Source organism: Peromyscus maniculatus, chromosome 21, assembly GCF_049852395.1.
Source record: "Peromyscus maniculatus bairdii isolate BWxNUB_F1_BW_parent chromosome 21, HU_Pman_BW_mat_3.1, whole genome shotgun sequence".
Classification (NCBI taxonomy): Eukaryota; Metazoa; Chordata; class Mammalia; order Rodentia; family Cricetidae; genus Peromyscus; species Peromyscus maniculatus.
The window spans coordinates 37,170,880-37,193,145 of NC_134872.1; the positions used below are offsets into that span (position 1 = coordinate 37,170,880).

The window sequence follows — 22,266 nt, forward strand, 5'->3', positions numbered from 1 at the left end:
TGTTGATGTGAACACCACTGGAAAAAATGCTTTTATCTTAAAATCACTTTCTACTTTGGGTGTGTTTTTGCCTTGTTTTATTCTTTTTTTTTTTTTCCTCTGCCAAACTGAGAATGATGTTTCATCAGGAAATCACTGTATGAGAATCTATCAGGAACTTGATCACACCAAGAAGAAGGAAACAGAGCCTTGAAGTTCACTCACTCATGGGAAGAATTATGGTTGATTTTTCTCCACATGGACCCTCTCATCTCAGCTACCAAGGGGACTGTGGGACTGGACCTTGGCATGCCAGCCCCTGCTAAGTGACATAGCAGGGCTCTGCTGTCGGGAACTATGGTCTCCTGCCCCTCATCCTGATTGTCCCCAGCCAGCCATACCTTTTCTCAATGGTCACCTCCTCTGTAGAATGACTGACTTCCAGTTCCTCACCACTCACCATAACCTGGGTAGCTGGCACCTTTTTTTTCTGTCCTCTGGAGAGTTCTGAGTAATGATTAAGCTCCTGGCTCTGGGTCAAGCCATTGCCCCAGTTCACATCACAGTCACACCCCTGACTGCCTGAGGAACTGTGGGTCAATTACTTGACCTCTCTGTACTGCCATGTTTTCTCATCTGTGCACAGGGGTAATGACCTTAATGGCATTACTGTGAGATCAGTAAGGAGAGCAAGAGACTGTTCCAAATGCTTTACAGATGTTAATACACAGAAACTCGGTGACCAGTGAGTGCTCAATAAGTGTTTGTTCTTAATGGTTGAACAGGTAGGTGGAAGTTCTCTAATTGAAATCCTGAAGGAAAGTCACCCTCACAGGGCTTCTACAAACACTAAATACTCTACAGACAGGTCCTGGTCTCATGCCAGAAAGTAAGAACCAAATCAATTCCCAAGGTGCAATCCACGTTCTTGGCACCTGGAAGACACCAGAGTAATATGGTGACCAGCTTGGCCTTGTCACAGCGGCACCTGTTTCAGCCCCTGCTCTGCCCTCACTGGCTGGGCCCTGGGCTTCCTCAGCTGGAAGCTGGAAGCAATAGAGGAATGATTCCCAGAAGAAACAGTTGAGTGCTGATGGAACCAGGGAAATGTCTGCTCTCAAAAGCTCGTCCACCCCACTTGCAAAGGAAGACGCCGGTGAAAGCCAGATAATGAAAGGCAACCGTAAATCAAAGCTAAGCTCTTGGACCTCCCATTCCAGGGCTCAGCCCTACTGGGGCCTTGCTGTGTGTGTCGAGGGGTGAGTCTCTACAGATACATGCGTAATGAACGCACACAGGGGCTTGACAAAGGCAGAGTTAAAGTCATTTCCGGTCCTTCCACTTAGAACATGACTTCTCAAGTCCCGAAGAGCTCCAAAATTTCAAGTCAGAAAGATTACTAAGTTCCCTCTGCCACATATAGCAACTGGGTCATCAGATAATCATGAAGGCATAAAGCAGAAGAGTAACCCTGTTTACCCAAGCAGCCCTGGGCTCTGGCCTTCCTTCCCAGCCAGAAAGCAGGTCACACTTGGCTGTTTTCAGTCAGGGCCCATCCCGGTTCTGTCTTTGCCCCTCAAAGCAAAATAGAAGCTCTCTCCAGAGAGACACCTCGTCTCCTCCTCTTTCCCCAGTTATCCTCAGATAAGCCCCAAGAAACCACATCGGGGAAAGCAGAAGTCGCTCCTGCATCCATTATCACCCTCTTGACTGAGACAAAGGTCAAGGTGTGGATGCACTTCAGCATCCTCCAAGACCAGAAGGAACCTCTTCCAACAGCTGTCCCCAAAGAGACACTGACCTGACCATCCTACTCTGTCATCAGGACACAGGGATGATACCTGTGATGCCCTGGGAAAGGCATCCAGACACAGTTGATGTCATGGGAAAGGCACCCACCCAGAGAGATCGAAAGTATCTTCTAGACCTAAGACACAGGGACAGCAGAAGAATTCAAATGCACACAAAACCATCTGCAGATGTGATGGCTTGGGAGAACGACTTCTGAGGAACCAATAGGCCAGGACAATGTAGAAGGAGCCCTGAGCTCCCACCAGAGTAGGGCTTATCAATGCAAGACAGACAGAAGCTGCCCATGGAGCAAGATCATGCTGCCTCCTGGCCTGGCAGGGCTACGAAGAGGAGGCCAGAGTTCCCTAGCCTCATGCTGGCCTCGGATTTCTTTTGGCTTAATCCAGGGAAAGCTACTACCCTGCTTGTCACATAAACTGGAGGCCTAACCTTCTGAATGCAAGGGTTAGGACTGAGGTGACTGGTTCTGCCAAACTGGTTAGGACCAAGAAGAGAGGATGCTTATCCCCCACTCACACGCATGGCTCCTAGTGGAGCTGACATTTCAGGCCACATTCTGTGGCAATCAATAATGGCAGGGCAAGAAATGGGATGCTGGGAAAAGGCTTGAGGTTTCCTCGAGGGTGGATCCTCATCTAGCCTGGTGTAGATCTGCATGTGACTTCATGTTGAGCTATTGGTATCAAGGAGCCATCAAGGCTTATAAAGAGGAGGGAGGAAGAAGGCAGGAGAAAGGAAGACAGATGAAGGGAGGGAGAAGGAACAGAGGGACCTGCAGCCACCCCACACCCAAGCCTCTATCGTCCATCCTTGGCTGCAGAGCTGCCCACTCCTCTCTACCCGTGCAGTCCCTTCTCATCCCCCAAGGCCCTCACAACACTGGTCCAACCGTGTCCCGCTAGAGAATTTCAACTCCCAGGAAACATTGCTGCTGCAAAGAGCTGTGATTAGAGAGTCACAACCTACTTGCAATCTCATACATGTCTCCAGAGCTCCAAACCATATCCTACATGAGCCATCTGTCTCCCCTTCCTTAATCAGCTCTCATTGACCGGGGACATCTGCTGTCCTCTGAGCTCTGTTAACAGCCCCGAGACACGCTTATGTCAGTCCCATCCCTACTGCAGCCCTGGGCCTGATGAGATCATGGTGCCGTGCCTGTTTCAGGCTGATACACGCCTTCTCCTGCCCTTCACCTGTCCCAGGATCTTGGGCCTGGTTTGGTTCTGCAGAAGTTGGACTCGCTTTAACTCTCCATGCACCTCCTTCTCACTCACAGCTTCCCTATACCTGCACCACTTCTCATCTGAGATCTGAATGCTTCCCCAGGAAAATATGAAAATGTGCACTGGCCAAGGCCATTGGAGAGGAAACTCACCGGTAAATGCCCAAGGAGAGGCGTGATACTGTCGGAAACATAGATAATGCTGCCGTCTGTTGTCACCGCGATGATGAAGCCATCTAATGCCTGGGGAAAAATGCAACATTTGAAAGCTTCTTAGAGATGCTTTTATGAAAGAGCATGACACTGATGCAAAAGATCCACTTTTTTTTTTATGATACTGACTTTGTTTTGTAATCCTCAGACACTTCCCACGAATAACCTCACAGCACTTTCCTGCCTCACACACAGGATGGTTTTGCACATAATTTGTTTAGCTCAGGCAAAGTGCTTGCAAAAGCATCGTGGGGCTCAGTGAAAAAGTTGACCTATTGGTATCATAAAATGAAATGCAGCCATGGAAATGGCTTAAGTAGGTTTAATGGCTGGCACCCTATTGTGCTGAATCAGAAATATCATCATTACTGCTCCAAGGCATCAGCAGCATGTGACAGTCCCCAGGCCTTACCCCTGAGATCATTGTGGTCTCAGGAGTAAATAAACATTGACTGCAGGGTATAGAGACAGAGATACCTTACAAACAGAAATGTGTGCCTGCAGGCCAAAGCAGATCTCTGTGGGAAGCAGAGGAATCACCTAATGTGTGAAGGCCTGAGTGAACTTATGCTGTTGACATGAACCCACCACGTCAAAGACCCTACTGCCTTAGGCCTAGGGGGAAATGGCAAAGCCTTCCCTTCCGATCCAAGTGAAAATGTTGATAGTGTGTGTAGAAAATGCCCACTGAAGCCTCACCGGAGACTGCTCCCACCAAGATTAGCCAAACCCACCTCTTTGTTCAGCTATATGCAAAAACCCTGCCTCCCCATTCAACTGTATAATAACCACAGTGAGTTTCTGGGATGCTGCGGCTTCTCCATCAGAGAGCCCAGTCCGTCTAGTCCTGTTTTTTTCTGTCCACCTGTCTCTCTGTGTGCCTTTTCTTTTTTCCCTTGCTGCCCTAATCAACTCCATTCCTCCATCTGCATCCATTGCTGAAGTAGCTGTAGAAGGAACCATCTACATTAGAGCATTGTGATGGCCTTAGGCTATAGTCCTAGCACGTGGGAGGCTGAGGCAGGAGGATAGTGAAACTGGTTTTTAATCCCTATTGACTCTAAAAGGAGCATTCACCTTATTCCACCAGGCTGGGTGGGAATGGGGTTCTTCTATCTAACTCATCCAGACACGTGCTTCCAAATATCTAAAAACGGCATGCATGTAGAAGCATCTATACTGTCTGCCAGACATCCTGCTTTGGCTATGAGTGAAAAAAAAAAAATGGACCATGTTCTTTCTCAGAGTAGAGTCTCTTGAGGTTTAGTTTTTTAGATTTCTTGAAATTTGACTGTGAATGGTTTATAATGCTCTCATAAGACATAACTCAAAGCTGATTTCTAAAACTCAGCCTACGTCATTCAGCCAAGAAGGGGTTTCACACTGGCAACTGGCTCTCTGGGGAGCCTGGTGAGACAGAGTGAGCAAAAACAAGGCCCACCTCACTAGAGAATAAGTCTTTGAGGGAATGAGACGGAGTCTCAGGTGGATGCCCCCGGGAAGCCTGCCACTGCTGTTACACCGAGCACGTCTTGGACCTATCGTCTTCTCCACATCCGGGAACTTTTCTGCTTTTGGGGAGGGGGTGACATGTTTGCTTACAAGGATTTGGAAACATTCTGGATGCCTTTACCTAGATCCTCCCAGGGTGCTGCTGTGAACCTACCCCCATAAAAGGGTATTCATTCTGTGAAGTCAGGAGGGCATGCCTAAGTATGGGAGAGCAAGGAACAGAACAGGGCACTCACTCTATGTGGATTGGGTTTTTTCCTGGCAGCGTTCAGTGCTCTGTCTTCATTTTGTACTTAGTGTTTTAAGTATGATATGCCATGGGGATTTCCTTTTTTGGTCTTTTTGATTTGGTGCTCTGTGTACTTCTTGTATCTGTATGGGTGTGTCTTTTCTTAGTTTGGAAACGTTTTCTTCTATGATCTTGTTGACGATCTGGTCTATCATTGATTTTTCCCTTATCTATGGCTATAATTCAAAGCTTTGGCTTTTCATGGTGTCCTACATTTCCTGTGTGTTCCTCTTCCTGAGTTTTAACTTTTTTTCCATATTTTTTGCTTGTGTGTTCTAATTCCCCTATCTTCAAGTTCTGATATTCCATCTTCTCTTTGATCTGCTCTACTTGGAAGGCTTTCCCATGAGTTTCTTATTGAGTTGCTGAGTTTTTCAATTCCATCTTTATTTCAGCTTTTGCTCCCTTCCATGTTTCTCTTTATTGAATTCCATTTTAAAATCCTGGATTGCCTACATCATTCCATTCAGCCTTGCGTTTGTGTTTTCTTGGGCACTACTTAGGTTATTCTAAGTTTACTTAACTGTTTGTGTGGTTTTAAACTCCTTGAATTTGCTGATGAAGTGTTTGACTGTTCTTATATGTTCTATGTCCTGGCCTGAAAATTACCATCCAGATAATTCTCACTGGAGGACATTCTACAGGACTGGTGGATCTGGGGTGGTGCATACTGCCTTGGTCTGTCATATTGTTTGCATTTTTGGAATGAGACCCAGGAATGCTAATTTCTTTTGTAGATTGCAGGTCTGATGTGACCACAGCAGGCTGGGCCTGGAGGATGGATATGGTGCCATGGGATGAAGTCAGGTGGACACAGGGGGCTGTGCTGGCATGAAGGACGTGAGTCACGTGACCACATCTTTAGCCCCTCATTTGTTTTCTTGATGTTAACCATTCTGAGTAGGCTGAGACAGAATCTTAATTTTATTTTACATTTCCTGATGGCTAAGGATGCTAAAGATCTTAACAAATATTTATTAGCCAGTTATGTTTCTTCTTTTGGAAACTGTCTATTGAGTTTACTGGCCCATTTTACTGATGGGAATTTTTTTTAATGCTTGATCTTTGTGGTTCTTTATATATTCCAGATGTTAACCTCCTGTCTGAGGGCTGGCTGGTGCAAGATTTTTTCCCTGTCCTGTGTGTTGTCTGTTCACTTTGCTGATAGTTTCTTTGGTTGTGTAGAAGCTTTTGAATTTCATGTTGTCTCATTTATCAATTCTTCAGGTTGTTTTTTAAGCTGGTGGGTGTTTTCAGGAGTTCTTGCCTCTGCCTCTATTGTGAAATTCTTCCTCTGATAGTTTCAGCATTTTAGGTCCTAGGAGAAGACCCTTGATCCATTTGGAGTTGATTTTTGTAAAGCACATCTCCCAAAGGAATCTCATCCTTTGGGATTATATCGGTGGATCTATACCCTGGGCCATCTGGCAGTGTCTGCGGATATTTGGGGTTGTTGTTACTGGAGTTTGATGGCAATATCTAGTGAGTAGAGGTAGGAGATGGTGCAAAATATCCCATGATACACAGGACATCAAAGAATGACTAAGCGCAAAATGCCAGTCATGCTGAGCCCGAGACACTCTAGGTTAGATTGGCGAGTTATGGTGAAAAAGGAAAAGCCAGTAACTTTACTCCCCCCTCAATTATTCTTGTAAGTTGTTTTTCTTTTAAACATTCCAACTTATTTTGTCAATGCAACCTCAACTCGGTTGTTTCTTTCAGGGGTGGTGCTTTGAGATTGGCCCTAGAGTATCACGTGTGAGAGGCTTCAGCCCCCGCTCTAAATTCGATTTATTCAAACTGATACATCAAAACATAAAATGGACCTACCCATGGGGTACCATGGGATATTTGATATGTGTGTAGGTAGCATAATATTTAAGTCAGGTTGAGGTATCCACCTCTAAGACCTTTACCACCGTTTCATGGTGAAGACATTTAAAATCCTTCTATCTACTTTTTGTAATCCACAGCACACTGTTGTACTTACAGCCACCCTACAGTGCTATAAGCCCTCAGAACCTCTTGTTTCTAGGTGACTATAAATTAGAGCCTATCCATCAGCCTTGTCTCATCCCACACACTTCCTCTCTCCAGCCTGTGGTCACCCTCATTTTCCTCCCGGTTCTTTGCAGCCCTCCTGTAGGTGAATGTTTCCAAGGCATGGAGGCACTCTTGATTATGTTAGCTGACCTTTCTGGAAATAGATAGGAAGGCTGGGGAAAGTAGGTGGACAAGCCAGTTTTCTTTCTTTCTATTTATTTAGTTTTGCACAGTGAGCCCATGTCCTTCTTGAGTCTGTCACGCATGTGGGCATTACAAAACTGGAGGTACTCATAGATGTGAGAGGACCTTCACCAGCTCACTGGCGCTATCCACAGAGTCTGTAAGACCCACAGTGAGTCTCTACGTGAACAATGCTTGCCATTTGCCACAACTTGGAAATCCCACAGCGTTACTACGTGTGATGCAACTGAACCACAATGTGCCCTCTCCATGGAAGGGGCTTTCCACATGTCCCGGAGGCTTACCCTCACTGCATGTTACAGAGACCCGAAACCTCCCTTACCTACAGACTCCTAATTTTGTTAGAATGTTCTGGGCATTCTCTGGGGGCAGTGTATGGGTTAAGAGAAAGGACTGCTGAAGCTTTCCTGAAAAGCATGCAGAAAGACCTTGATTTCCCCCAAACCCTGGCCAGCAACAGTGTTCTCTCCTGTAGAGGCTTGAGAGACGCCTCAGCAGGTAAAGCTTGTGGTCTTGCAGAGGACCTGGGCTTGGTTCCCTTAGCCAGATGCTGGCTTACAACTGTCACTCTAGTTCTAAGTTATCCAGTGTTCTTGTCTAACCTCTATGGACACCAGCACCCATGCTATGCCTAGACATACATGCAGGCAAAACACTCACAGATACAAAAATAAAAGAGATATATCCAAAGGGGGGAAAAAGAAAGAAAGGAAAGGAAAAAAAGGAAGTCTCCCTCTTTTGGAGTCATTTCTCCAAGTGCCTTGGCCACAGTCTTCCTCAGCTTACACTCGCAGAGGGGCTGGGCTGTAACTGGGCCATTTTTGTTCTTTTGTACTTCGCTCTAGCGTGAGTCTTGAAATCTGGTTCTGTGCCCCTTTGACAGATGGTAGGAAGAAAGAAAGATTCCTGCCTGGAGACACTAGAGATTCCCTAGGGGCATATGTGTTCCCAGCCACTGTGTCCTCGTGGAAACAAAAGGAGTCTCCTGGCTACAAAGACCGGAAGCCCGGAACGACATGCTCCCCCGAAGATGAGAATGTGCAGTGGGGACGGGACAAACACCAGGAATAAGTTGTACCATGGAAACTCACGAGTCACCTGAGGGGGCACACTGGGGCATTTGGACCATCGGGGAGGAGACATCAGACTGTTCTGTGCACTCAGCCCCAGGTCCACGTCTACTGAAGGGCAACAGGTTGGAAGAGAAGTTCAACACAGCTAGAGACCAGCACTAGATCTACCGACATCCAGCTCAGAGCGGCCTTCCATGGACCAGGGCTGGGTGGGCAGGTGTGACTGGAGATCCAAGCCATGGATGGCAGACATCCAGCTCAGAGCAGTCTTCCATGGACCAGGGCTGGGTGGGCAGGTGTGACTGGAGATCCAAGCCATGCATTCAGCCTTCCCCTCTATCCTCTTCAAGGACTCTACTCTGGGAGCAGCTGCATAGGGGCATTCATTAAGATTATCCACATTAATCTAAACTCTTTTTCTAGAAATGCTAGTCCTGATTGCTAGGCCTTTCTTTCAGACACGAATTTATCAAGTTTTTAAAAACTTCATAGAAGCTTTGTTCTGTGAAATTCTTTGGATACTTTGAAACTCGCCAGATAAAACAAAAAGGTGGTGTTTACAGGCTCTTAAAAAGTGGCTGATTCCTGAGGGCTATATGTTTTTAACTCCTTTTCCGTACGAATTAAAAGATAAATCAATGCCTGTAAAGCAGCATAATGATGTATCAAATTAACATTCTATTTCACAAGCTGCTTTAAATTTAACATACTTAAAATACATTGCTTCGGCAGAAAGTTCTGTATTTTCTTTAAATATAGTTCCCATGTAGAGTTAAGTAGCTTTCATTTGCTGCAAATGTTCATTAATGCATTTATGTTTCATAATATTTAGACATCTTTATTCTGGCATTTTCTTATTCCAGTACTTTCTGTTTTCTGCATAGTTAATCTATGGAAATTGAAGTTTACATCAGTGTTCTATAGGCACAGAGATGAGCTATAGACAGACTTATCCTAAGAAGCCACCCTCTGAAGCCTCAGCCAGGAGCCATTTGCGGTCATGCGACCAGGTTGGCCTTCCCTTTGCTGGGCTTTTCTGTCACATCTGACTCTGTGAGTCCTTGTGGCCTTATGCATGCACCTTCAGTAAACTCCCCAAGTCGGAAGTCAGAGAATCTGCCAGTGCTGTGTAGAGACGTGGTCTGTCCTGAGGATCTTCACTCATACGTAAAAAGTTCACAGTTGGAGGTTATTAGCTCATCAGCAGCCCCCCCACCCCCCACTCAACTTGGTCCTTCAGGGAAACTCGGTGACTGGACCAGAGGAAGGAGCATGGCCATCTTGTACAAGAAAGGTATGGGTTGAGTGGAAGGCACAGGTCACCGTGGCTGACATCCACATAGATGTTAATGTACTATGAGCTCAGGTCCAAAACCTAACTTTAAAAGACTTGTTTCCAAATGTGTGGCCACTAAGAAAACTACAACCTTCGTGTTCTAAAGAGGGGCTTCTGCCTGTCATGCTCTATTCCTCTTCTCCCCTCTGCCTACTTCCACCACTCACCCCTGGTTCATGTTCTGTGCCCCTTCTTTGAAGACCGCCAATAGGGCCCGTCCTACGGTCACTGAAGCCCCAGATAGCACAGCACCACATCCAGTTTGGGAATTCTTGCTTAGGTGGCCCAACTCAGTAGCCAAAGCCTACACAATAGCAGGCAGAGCCACAGGCCAGGATCTGCTCCAAAGCTTATTTCCAAGGCCACGAGTGGATGGGAGCTAACAGGAAGAAGCAGCTACATTTTAATTTCTAATTTACTAAGCTTTTTAACCTACGTGTGTGTGTGTGTGTGTGTGTGTGTGTGTGTGTGTGTGTGTGTATGAATGTCTGTGTATGTGATGGTATATGCATGTGCAAGCACACGTAAGTGTATGTGCATGTGAGCACATGTATGTGAGTATATGTGCATGTGTGTGAATACATATGCATATATGCGTGAGTGCATGTGCACGTCTGTGAATGTATGTGCATGCCAGAGATCAGCTTTGGATGCCGTTCTTCAGGAGCCATCCGCTTTGATTTTGTTTGTTGTTTGTCTGTTTTTGGAGACTGGGTTTCTCTTTTGTCCTGGAGCTCACCTTGTAGACTAGGGATTACAAATGTGTGTCACCATGTGTGCATTTTTAAAATGTGGGTTCTGAGGACCCCAATCGAGTCCTCATGCCTGGGAGGCAAGCGCTGTACTGACTGAGCTATTCCTTGCCTTTTGCTTGTTTTGTGGTTGGGGTGGCTGCTGTTACTGTCTTCAGACAAGGCTTCGTGTATGCGCATCATCTGGGGGGGGGAATCTCACACTTGCGAAGTGGCAGGTCATGGCCTTGAACCCCTGGTTCTTCAGCCTCCGCCTCTAGAGTGCTGAGAGAAAAGGCTTGTGCCACCATGCCTGGTTTCTGGCGGTGCTGGTGGTCTGAACCCAGGGCTTGATGTACACTCTAAGTGTTCCCAATTCATTCCCTGCTACATCACCAGCTTTATTAAGCTTACTTGCAAGTGTACTTTACCTCCAACATCAGCTGGGTGAATTCTTCATTACTGAGGAACGAAGGTTTCCAGTCTTGCTGAATGTCACAGATTTCTGTTTGCGCTGAGACTTCTAAAAAAAAAAAAATCAGAAAAGAAAAGCATAATAAGTCTTCATATTCAAGGCACCTCAAATCTGGAATTAATAAATGAAGCACATGTCTCTTCTGTGTTATTTTGTGTAAATCTATAATTAAAGAAAGCGATGAACACATGTTAGCCTCGACTTCCAGACTCTGAGGACTGTGGATATAATGGGCTGAAAAACACTTTTGATATTGTCACAGCCTTTAGTGCAGCTATGGAGAAGAGAATATCCCATTGTGAGCACAGGTGGAGCACAGAGTGCCTGCCACTGCCTTGACCTTGACTCTCTTACGTGACAAAGCTGGAGTAGCCAGGATTAGGGAGTCGGCACCCTCAGGGGAAGGAACAAAGACTGACATTGTGGGATCTCGTCCAGTGCCTTGTTCATGGTCAAAGCAAAGTATAAACACTTCTGAAATCCAGGATTGTCAAAAAACCAAGGGCCGGTGGGAGAGCTCACGGGTACAGTGTGTGCTGCCCATGTGTGTGGCCCTGGGTTCTATTCCCTGTAGTGGGTAGCTGTTCCAGCTTTGCCCTGGAAGTACTACCCCCATTGAGGCTTCCGGAGGTGGGGCCAAGAGAGGACCCTAAACACCAGAGATCTGGATGTGCCAGCTCTCTTGGTTCCTGGATCCTGGACGCTGGAGGTAGACCAAGTGGAGTTCTCCAGAGAATATCACTGGACTGTATTCCACCTCTCCCGGACCCTGTAACCTATCCCTTTACTTGTAAGTTACCCCCAAAAATAAAGCTCCCTTTTAACTACATAGAGTTGCCTTAATACTTCACCAATAATTCCCAGCACTTCAAAAAAAAAAAAGTAGAAAATTACAGTAAATAAAGCTGAATCTCTCACCCTCTCCATCATCACTGAGCAACAACTTATTAAGAAGACACTCAGTTGTGCCTCCGTGACACTAGGGAGGTGCTTGATTCATAACGCCTAGACTCAGCCCTCAGAGATGCTTTCAAGATCTGAGTTTACTTAAGACATTTTTGTTGTTATTAATCTACAGTGTATGCATTCTATATTATGATTGTGAAACGATGACATTGTTCACACTTGTCAATTGAATACTCACTGGTCCACTCAGGACTCTTTATATAGCTTAGCTCTTTTTTTTTGCCCTTAAAATTTTGTTCTATTATTAAATTACCTCAATATTATCACAGACACTATAAACATGATAGCATATCTATTTGTTTTTCCTTATTTATCCTCTATTTTAAACCAACATTTTCCCCACTTATGTTAAGAAAAATGTAAGAATATACCACTTATACCTCAGAGAATAAAACTAACCTGTTGAACAACTTCTTGCAGAGAGCAAATTGTTCAGGCTGAGAACCTGCTGGTTGTACATGGGAGAGATTTGAAGGCTGTCTTTTTTAGCACTTTTAAGTGCTACACATTAAACCCAGGACCACATTCATGCCAGGCACATACTGCCAATGAGTGACACCCAATACCAGCACCCATGATTTTGGCAATCTCTCTTCCATGGAGAGGGAGTGAATCCTCTATCTAAAGGTGTCTAAATGGATTCAGTAATTACTCATGAAGAAAGAGGATATAGAGTGCCAAGTTACGAAGGAGACTAGACCCTGACTCATTCCACCCATCACCAGTGTCCCTATGAGATCCAAGCTCCCCTGGGAAGTTTTCCCCCTTCTAAATGCCTGAAAGAACATGCTGCTGTTGTTGTTAGACAAAATTGGGCTTTCCATCATTTGCTGCTGTCTTCGTTAGGGTTTCTGTTGCTGCAATGAAACACCATGACCAAAAAGCAAGTTGGGGAGGAAAGGGTTTATTTGGCTTACACTTCCATATCACTGTCCATCACTGAAGGAAGTCAGGACAGGAACTCAAGCAGGATAGGCACCTGGAGGCAGGAGCTGATGCAGAGGCCATGGAGGGAAGCTGCATACTGGCTTTCTCACCATGGCTTGCTCAGCTTGCTTTCTTATAGAACCCAGGATCACCAGCCCAGGAATGGCATCACCCACCATGGATTGAACCCTCCCATCCATCACTAATTAAGAAAATACCTACAGCCAGATCTTATGGAGGCATTTTCTTAATTGAGGTTCCCTCCTTTCAGATGACTTTAGCTTGTGGAAGTTGACATAAGACTAGCCAGCACAGTGGCCTTAAAAGTGTGCAGAAGAACTTCAAAGAGATTTTTTGGTAACTGAACACAGGAAGAGATCTGGAAGAGACTATGTCGGCTGTGAGGCCACCCATCCACATCCATGACAAGGCTGCCTCACAATGCTAGGCTGAATGATGCATATAGTGAAAATCATTCTGGGAAGCACAGAGAGGGTGCTGCACACAGTTAGGCTAGAGTTCCTCTTGGGGGTGTCAAGCTGATGCAAGAGAGTGACGGTTGAGCTCCCAGGTCTTAACACAAATCATTGCTGCAAGCTAAATCCTCAGAAAAGGCACCTTCCTCTCTTTTCTCCCCAGTTCACATACTCATCTGAAAAACCTTCCCAGTCAGGAAGATCAAACTTCAGAGTGTTTGCTCAGAGAGGAGCTTTCATTTATATAGCAGTCCATTCAAAGTTAATTGCAAAGGGAAATTAAAGTCCTCACTCCATTGGCACTTGATGTGACTGGTACTGTAAATTATGTGTAGAAGGTGGGATTAGCAAAGACATAAGGTCCAAGTGCTCCCTATAGGTAGAAAGCTCCCCCAGAAAGGGTAGTAGTTACTTACTCCAGAAGCTGGATATCTGCTACACTTTCTAGATATCTTAGAATACATGTAAGCCAAAGGTACACTGTACCTTGTTCAGGCATGCAGCAATTAGGAGGTGAACGCTTTATGTGGTGATATTTTATTTGTGCTGAAATGTGGTGATAGATATTTTACTTGTGCTTTAATATATAAAGCTTGCCTGGAGATCAGAGGAAAAAGCCAGCCACAACACAGAAGTCATGCAATGTTAGCACACGCCTTTAATCTTATCACTTGGCAGGCAGGATCTCTGTGTGCTCAAGGCCACACTGGAAACAGGGCCAGGTGTGGTGGCACATGCCTTAAATTCTAACACTAGTTAAACATGGAGATCTGGAGTTCTGTACAGACAGGAAGTGACAGAGCTGTGTAGGAAGAGGAAGTAATGTAGCTGGGTGGAGAGAGCAAATCAGATGGCAGAACAGCAAGACATATAGGCGTGAGTGTACAGGAAGTAACTCACATTTAGAAGCTGCAGAGTTGGTGAGGTAAGGTGGGCTGGTGACTTTCCCTAGTTCCCTGATTTCTCCCATGCTTTCACCCCTATATCTGGTTCCATGTTTTTTATTTAATAAGACCATTTAGAAATTCATCTACAGTTCTACAACTATGAGTCACAACATAATAGAAGTGTGGGATGGTGGCGGGCATGGTGGTGGTTGTCTGTTAATCATAAGATCTCCCAGCCCTCCAAATGGTTTCCAAGGTGTTTTTCCAGCTTCCGCCATGCATCCACCTTCACTCACAGAAGCAGACATAAGGGTTGGAAATTGATGCTCGGGGCAAAATTATACTTGATTGGCTTTATATACAGGAAGATAGTAACGTGCAGGTCAGCCTGGGCTGTGGAATACCAGTTCGGGTAGGAACAGTCAAGGACATCCAATATCCCTTGCTACTTTTAGAACGTATGGGCTTATGTCTTACAAGAGATTCTTTTGATACAAAAGCTCACTACAAGAAAATGGGGTCATATTCTTATTTTGATTTGGCTTGCTGCAGAGAAGATGCACGGATATTCCAGAACCAAGGTTTACCTCTTGGGAAAATAGGGATACTTGAAGGATTTCTGAAGAAGGAGCTGAATAATTATAACTATAACCTGGGCTTCGTCATGTTTCCTCACCATTATTCTACTTTTACCTGCATGTGCAACACATGTGTAAATCCATGCTTTTAACCCTGCCTGCACATTGGTATGACATGGGAGCTTTAAAAATCCTGATGTCACGGGGCTAGGATGGCACTATCTAATCTTCCAGAGGACCCGGGTTCAATTCCCAGCACCTATATGGTAACTCACAGATATCTGTAACTCCAATCTCAGATGATCTGATGCCCTCTTCTGGCCTCTGAGGGCACCAGGCACACATGTGGTACTCTGACATACGTGCTGATGAAACACTTATACACATAAAATAAATAAAAAGTTAAAAAATAATACTGTTGTCAGCCTTAGGAGTCTACTGGTAAAGTAAGAGACCTCAGTCCGGAGCTTTACCCATTTCAGTATTAACTACTTTTATAGTGGCTGATTTCAAGTCACCAACATGATGCCAAACTGGCTTGCCACAAAACAAAACCAAAACCAAAACAACAACACACCTCCTGAAAAGTTAGCAATCTCAGGGCTGGTGAGCTAGATCAGTTGGTGTGCTGAATAGGTTTATATCAACTTGACACAAACAAAATCACCTGAGAGGAGGGAACCTCAGTTAAGACAATGCCTCCATAAGATTGGATCATAGGCAGGCCTATGCGGCATTTTCATAACTAGTGACTTATGGGGGAAGATCCAGCCCATTGTGGGTGGGGCCATCCCTGGGCTGGTAGCCCTAGATTATATAAGAAATCAGGCTGAGCAAGCTATGAGGAGTAAGCCAGTGGGAAGCACCCCTCCATGGCCTCTGCATCAGCTTCTGCCTCCAGGTTCCTGCTTTGTTTGAGTTCCTGTCTTGACTTTCTTTAGTAATAAACAGTGATATGAAAGTATAGGCCAAATAAACCCTTACCTCCCCAACTTGCTTTTTGGTCATGGTGTTTCATCACAGTAATAGAAACCCTAACTAAGACAGTTGGTAGGGTTCTTACCTTGCAAGCACAAGTACCTGAGTTTTATCCTCAGAATTCACAAAATCATTTGGGCATGGGTGTGTGTGTCTATGATCCCAGCACTGAGGTGGGAGGACCAGGCACAGGCAGATCCTCAGGGCTTGTTGGTCAACCTTCCTAGCTTACTTGGCAAGTTCCAGACCAGTGAGGGACTCTGTATCCAAAAAAGGTGGAAAGCACCTGAATAATGAGACTCAGGATTGTCCTCTGGGAGCTACATGATACACCACACCTGTGCATTCCTGCACACCTATGCATACACAGGACAAATTAGCACTCTTTCCTTGAACTGGCATCACCAGGCTGCAGGCACACTGCTGGGGAGCCACTCCCCCAGATTCTGGGGCATCTTAGGTGTGGAGTGGGTTTTTCTCAAAGCTCCTTGGGTGATTCTCACAGGCAGCCAAGGTTGAGAAGCAATGGTCTGAGTGGATACACTAATTTGCACAACCACAGTGTAGCTTTGCGAGACAGTTCTCCAGGAGGCCCAGGCATCACACCTTGCAGAGAACAGTAGAAGGTGACTTAAGTTCTCCTTTGCCGTGAGACTTCGAGGAAAGCACCGTTGTGAAGTTTAGAGGCATTGAAGGGAAGTGTGGCTCTCTGGAACCCTGTGCTAATGCAGGGAGAAAGTCACCATTCCACTCTGTTGCCTATGCCTGTGGACTTCACGTACACTCGGGAAACGTAAAGTAGCTGTATTGGTTTTTGGCCTTGGGCCACAGTTTGTTGCGAATGCACCCTACGCCTGTGTGAAATTTGCTGCGGATCTTCCCTTCTTGTGAATGGGGAATCTCAGAAACGTGAGATTCCGCATAGATTCTGACGGCATGTAGGTAGTCATCGTCGTGCAGGCAGGCCTTGCCTCATCAAAAGGCGAGGCTGGAGAGGCTCTCCTGGGGTCAGGAAGCAGCAATACTGCTGCCCTGGCCCCTCGGGGGTCCAGATTAGAGAACCTGGTCACTCCGCAGTGGACAGAGAACGGCATAAATGTCACCCTGATGAACTTGATCCCAGCTGTCCTATGTAACAGCTGTCCCACTTCTCTGTGGCCCTGACCTAGTTCGAGTAATTTGCACAAAATATCTTGGCAATCAAACCAACCTGCTATTTCACTTGGCTAAAATGTTACTTAGGAAATAGAAGCACTCTGATTAAATTTATCGGGGTGATAGCGCTTGCCATGCGGCTTGTGTGGTCTTCCCCGACTTTTAGCAAAAGTAATTAACACATGGTTTACTCTCTCTCATTGCATTTCCAAGATAAAGAAGTGCTCGTCACCGCTGCCATGCTGTCAACAGGTTAATACAATTCTCCAAGAAATAATGAAAGAGTCACATGCACAGTGACACTTTCCCATGTCCCAGCACTGCTCTCTGCCACGATTCCATCTTGTCTAAGAAATGTCCAGAGGAAAGCCGTGTTAGGTGGACACTCAGAATTGTAATCATGTCCTCGGGGATTTGGACTTTCCTGATTTTATTCTGTTTGGTGTCACAGGCAAAAAAGATTTCTGCTTTCCTGGCTTTGTGAGTGGTTCCCAAGTCCTCTCAACTATTCTCTGACCTATTCATTATTTATTTTTGGCGGTGTTGCTTTGGATACTATTTAAGCGAGTGGTACAGTCGGGGCCATCAGTGTAAAGGGGTAAGAGCACCCGAGGGAGGATGATCAGAGAAAGACGCGTGTTCCAGGGTGGTGTCACATGGTAACGTCAAGTGGCAAGGACGGTATCTGTCAGTGACGGGGAAAGAGTATGAATGGACCTCAAGATTCCAACTGACTACAATCCCCAAGGGCAGAAATGGCTTCAAGCATGCATGGAGGTGGAGTCAGAACAGAGTTCACACTTGGGGAAAGACAAAAAGGGGCAGGTACTGGGGGAGTTTCAGGGGTTTATGACAAAGATAAACACATGGTGAGTGCCAGCTGTGCAGGCTGTGCCAGCTGTGCAGACTGTGGGCCACCTGTGAAGCTACTCTCAAGTCCCCCCTTGGGCTGATAAAGCATTTTGGGGTGTGACTATCTTCTCCTCAATTGGACACAGGATTTTTGTTTTTGTTTTTTTGCAAGTCCAGAGCCTTTGGAGGAGAACTCATGAGTAACGAGAGTGACCTTGTGATGACAGATGGGATCCTCTGCCTGACAAACTCATCACCTGTGGGAAGGGCAGGGTGGAACAGACATGGTGGGAAGCTGCGCGAGCTTTACCGTTGTGTTTCTGCAAGAATCCGATAACCTTCTCCAGCACGGTCGTTTTGTCCATTTTCCGCGTGTTGCCCGGGAGCATGGAGCTGAGCTCTTTGATGAGAACATTGAACTGGTCCCGGCGCTTCTTTTCAGACTTGTTTCGAGAGGCTCTGGAAACACACAAGGCACAGGTGACTAGAACATTCCGCTTCCGTGAAGGTGCCGTACCACAACAGAGGCGCCTCCTCTCTCAGAGCGCGTTCTACAGAGCGCACCCGATCAAAACGTCTCTCGTGGAGGTAATGTTGGCCACTGTTCAGAGCTGAGTAATGGGGCAAGAAACATGTTTTGCTAGACTTTTGGCCACAAAGAGAGACAGCATTAATAATAAGCAAGTTCTGACTCACACACAAAACCTTACATAGCTTAGCTCCACTGCCAGGCACTGCCTCTCCCACTCCACAGAGCTGTAAGCTCCAGGGAGCAAACTGCATGCTGTTTACCTAGATCTACTCTCAGATCCCCTGGTGAGACCCCAATCCTATTTTCTCCAGCCCAGAGCATCCAGCCTGATGCCAAGTCATGAGGTGTGGCTGGGTTTCCTGCTTGTACCGCTCATGCGCATGTCCTGGCCCTCGCCCCAAGAACCGCCATCTTGTTGGAGCGGTAATGCTGTCTCGGCACACTCTGTGGGCTGTGCAGATCCAGAGTGATATATGACAGACATCGCTGTCCTGTTTGCCAAGTGGTTGGTGAGTGGTGGCAATGCAGAACCCTCACTATTCAGCATGGAAGAGACTCGGGCGCATATTACCAAGTCAAAGGAACTGGTGTGCCGAAGCCAGATGCTGTGTGACTCCAACCATATGACATCCTGGAAAAGGTGAAACGACCAAGGTGGTAGAGCAATCATGGCTCACTGTGGCTCACAGGGAGGGACGCATGGGCACAGCACAGAGGGTTCTGAGGGCAGCGATGCTGCTGGGTCTGATACCACCGCGGCCGGCATATGCCACCATACTTCTGCAAGCACATAGACTATGCAGTACCAAGAGGGAACCCTAACATAAACTGTGGGAGATCACGACATGCCACGGAGTCAGCTGGAACAGGTATACCTACCACTCCATAGGAGGGCATGCATGGCAAGGAAATCTGTCTGTACGTAGACAAGGACTATATGGGAAATCTCTATTACCCCCCCCCCATTCATTTCTTTTCTGTGATCCTTGCTCTACAAGATGAAGTCCACTTTTCAAAGGATGCTCTACACAGGTATCTATAGAGGAGATAAAAGCAAGACTGCTCAGGTTGAGGACCTCTGAGGAACCCCAGGCTTTGAAGGACTTAGAAGAGGGGATCCTAACAAGAGGCATAAGGAACACATGATAGAGGGATCCCCTCCCCAAAAGCTCAGGAAACAGCACTATGACAGAGCCTTGAGCCTCAGTGATACACCAGAGCTCCTTCCTTCATCAACAATCCACTTTACTGGCTCAGCAGTTCACAGCACTGGCTTTTCTGCCAGAGGATCCAGCTTTGATTCCCAGCACCTGCACGGCATCCCACAAACAGCTGTAACTCCAGTTCCAGGAGATCTGATACCCTCTTCTGGCCTCCGTGGGCACCAGGCACAAAAGTGGTGCACAGACATTATGTGCAACACAAAACAGCCATGCACATTCAAAATGAATAAACAAGTAACAACCAGTTAACTTACTCTGAGGTGATCCACGGCTGGGAAAGCTGCCCATCCCTCCCAAGAATACCCAAGATGAACTTTTTGCAGAGAACTAGCTCACTGATGGGAACAGAAACCACTACACATGGTCGGCCTGTGGTCCAGGTACCCTAGGACCTGGGGGTCGCAGTTCCTAGGGGAGGTAATCCCCTTATCAGGAGGCTGTTGGTCAAAGTGTGGTCGGGACTGAAGATTCCGGTGGACAGCGGCTCGCCTCTCTTGGAGCAGGTATTAACATCTACACATATCAGCACCCTTTCCTCAAACAGCTCCCCAAATATGCTTTCCCGGATGCCACCATAGTAGGAACCACTGTGTTTGCCTCCAACATCTGCGTCATTTCCAAAAAGCATTTACAGTCCAGCTCCCCTGATTCTATCTCAGGCGGGGCTATTTCCTGACCACATCTTAGCAACTCTCCAAAGCTCATCTCAGGTGCGCGGTCTCTAGGCTTTTCTAAGCATCCTTTGTTCCTCTGATGTCTCCCTCCTTCTTGCCTGTCCTTGGGTTTTGGATTAAGGGATTCCTGCCCAGGTCTCATTTCCGACCAGGCCACTGTCTTCTTGTCACAGAGCAGTGGCAGCTGTGGTGAGATGTGCAGGCTCCTCATTGCTACCTTAGGGTAAAAGGCCCGTTGTTCAAATGCACGAGACAGAAGAAAGGGGCCCTTTCACTTGCTGAGTGGCTGGCTATGTAGTATAAATCATTTTTAGCCTAGATTTTAAAGAGTGACATGCAACCTCCTCAGCCAAAAAAAGCTCTGCTCTTGTCCTAGTTCGCCCGTTATAAATTATTTGCGAGCTGATAACACCCAGCTCATTATTGCTCTGTTCTCGTCTTCAATGGGTGTAATGATGATGAACATGGCCTGGCAGAGAAGCCGATGGAGGCTCTTCTCGTTAGTGACAGGAATGCAGGCTTGTTTCCATTGGCCTCCGCCTGGGATGCACCGTGGCGCACACTGGAAATCGGTCAATGTCAGCTGGATCTGCAGCTCTGAGGCAAGAGGAAGCCAAGAGCCTGGGATGACCTTGTTTCCAGTAATGAGCTCTGCTTCTGCTAAGGATCCGGAACAACAGGTTGGATGACACTGGGGCACTGGGCCTCTGGGATTTTCAAAGGCATTATTGGCATGCCATGAGCTGTACCCATATAAAGCGTGCAGTTTAATGAATTTTTGTAATTGTTGACTGCCACAAACACAAGAGAGACAACTGCTTCATCTTAGGGGACTCCCCCCCCCCCCGCCTCTTCTTTTTGTTTCCCCCAACTGCAGCCACTCAGGTTTGCATTTTCTTGAATTTCACATAAATGGAATCCTAAGAGTCTTGGACCTTCATTTAACATAGCTTTTGAGACTTCTCCACATTGTTGCACAGACTGACAGTTCTACTAGTATTTTGTTGTGATACGCCATGCTTGAGATGTCTCCAGTTTGAGAGTATGATGAACTGGGAGTGTAGAGGTGGCTCAAGCCTGGTTTGTGAGTTTGATCCCCAGGACCCATACGGTGGAGCGAGAGAGCTGACTCCCACAAGTTGTCCTCTGACCTCCGTGCATGTGCATACTTACACACATACAGTATCAAAATAAGTGTAACAACAACAATAATAAAATGACACCTAGCCAGGCATAGTAGTGTGCACCTATAATCCCAGTACTCAGGAGGCTGAAGTTAGATGACCATGAGTTTCAGGCTGGCCTGGGTTTCATAGCAAGAAGCTGTCTCAAAACATCAAACAAAACAAAATAACCCTAAACAAACAAACAAACAAACAAACAAACAAACAAACAAACAAACAAAAACAGGGCTGGGGAGATGGTTTAGTGGGTAAAGACCTTGCTATACAAGTGTGAGAACTGGGGTTGGATCCCCAACACCCACATAAAGCCTGGAAGTCATGACAGCTTCTCTGTAATCCCAGACTCAGGAGGTGGAGATAGGGATCCTTGGAGCAAGCTGGCTAGCTGGGGTAGCCATTGGCAAACTCGGTGTTCAAGTGAGAGATCCTGCCTCAATACATAGGGTGAAGAGTAATCAAAGAAGGCACCTAATATCAACCTTTGGCCCCCACAAGGATGTGCACACATGCAAACATGCACACACACACACACACACACACATGCGCCCTAACTCCCCCTCCCAATACAACAGAAACAACAACAACCTCTAAATAATGCGGTCTGAACATCCATATACATGTGTTGAAGCAGCTTCAGGGGTTTATTCTCTCGGGCAAACACAGAGGCATAGAGCTGTTGAGTCATTTGACAAATATGTGCCTAACTGAGACAACACAGTATTGTCACATGAAGTCGGCTATGGCTGTTCTTCATTTCTGTCAGGAACAAATGAGATTCCCACTTGCCGCCATCTTGGCCAACACTTGAGACTGTCAACTTTTACCACCGAAGTACGATTTTATTGTGGCCTGGCTTTCCCTTTTTCTGATGACTGGTGACATTGAGCATCTTTTTGAATGCTTTATGGCCATTCATATATCTTCTTTAGGAAGAATTATTCA

At 46.3% G+C, this 22,266-nt stretch overlaps 1 protein-coding gene across 4 annotated transcripts in view; it reads right to left on the bottom strand.

Annotated features, from left to right (window-relative positions):
* The window catches only part of Npas2 (neuronal PAS domain protein 2), a 182,768-nt gene that overhangs the window by 66,659 nt on the left and 93,843 nt on the right, over window positions 1-22,266 (bottom strand). For all 4 annotated transcript variants that reach the window (XM_042266687.2, XM_015998926.3, XM_076557426.1 and 1 more), the window contains 3 exons: window positions 18,022-18,170; window positions 10,849-10,940; window positions 3,170-3,259 (listed from right to left, as the gene is read on the bottom strand). In XM_042266687.2, the coding sequence (XP_042122621.1) occupies window positions 3,170-3,259; window positions 10,849-10,940; window positions 18,022-18,170 (331 nt within the window). The remainder of the gene's footprint in view (window positions 1-3,169; window positions 3,260-10,848; window positions 10,941-18,021; window positions 18,171-22,266) is intronic.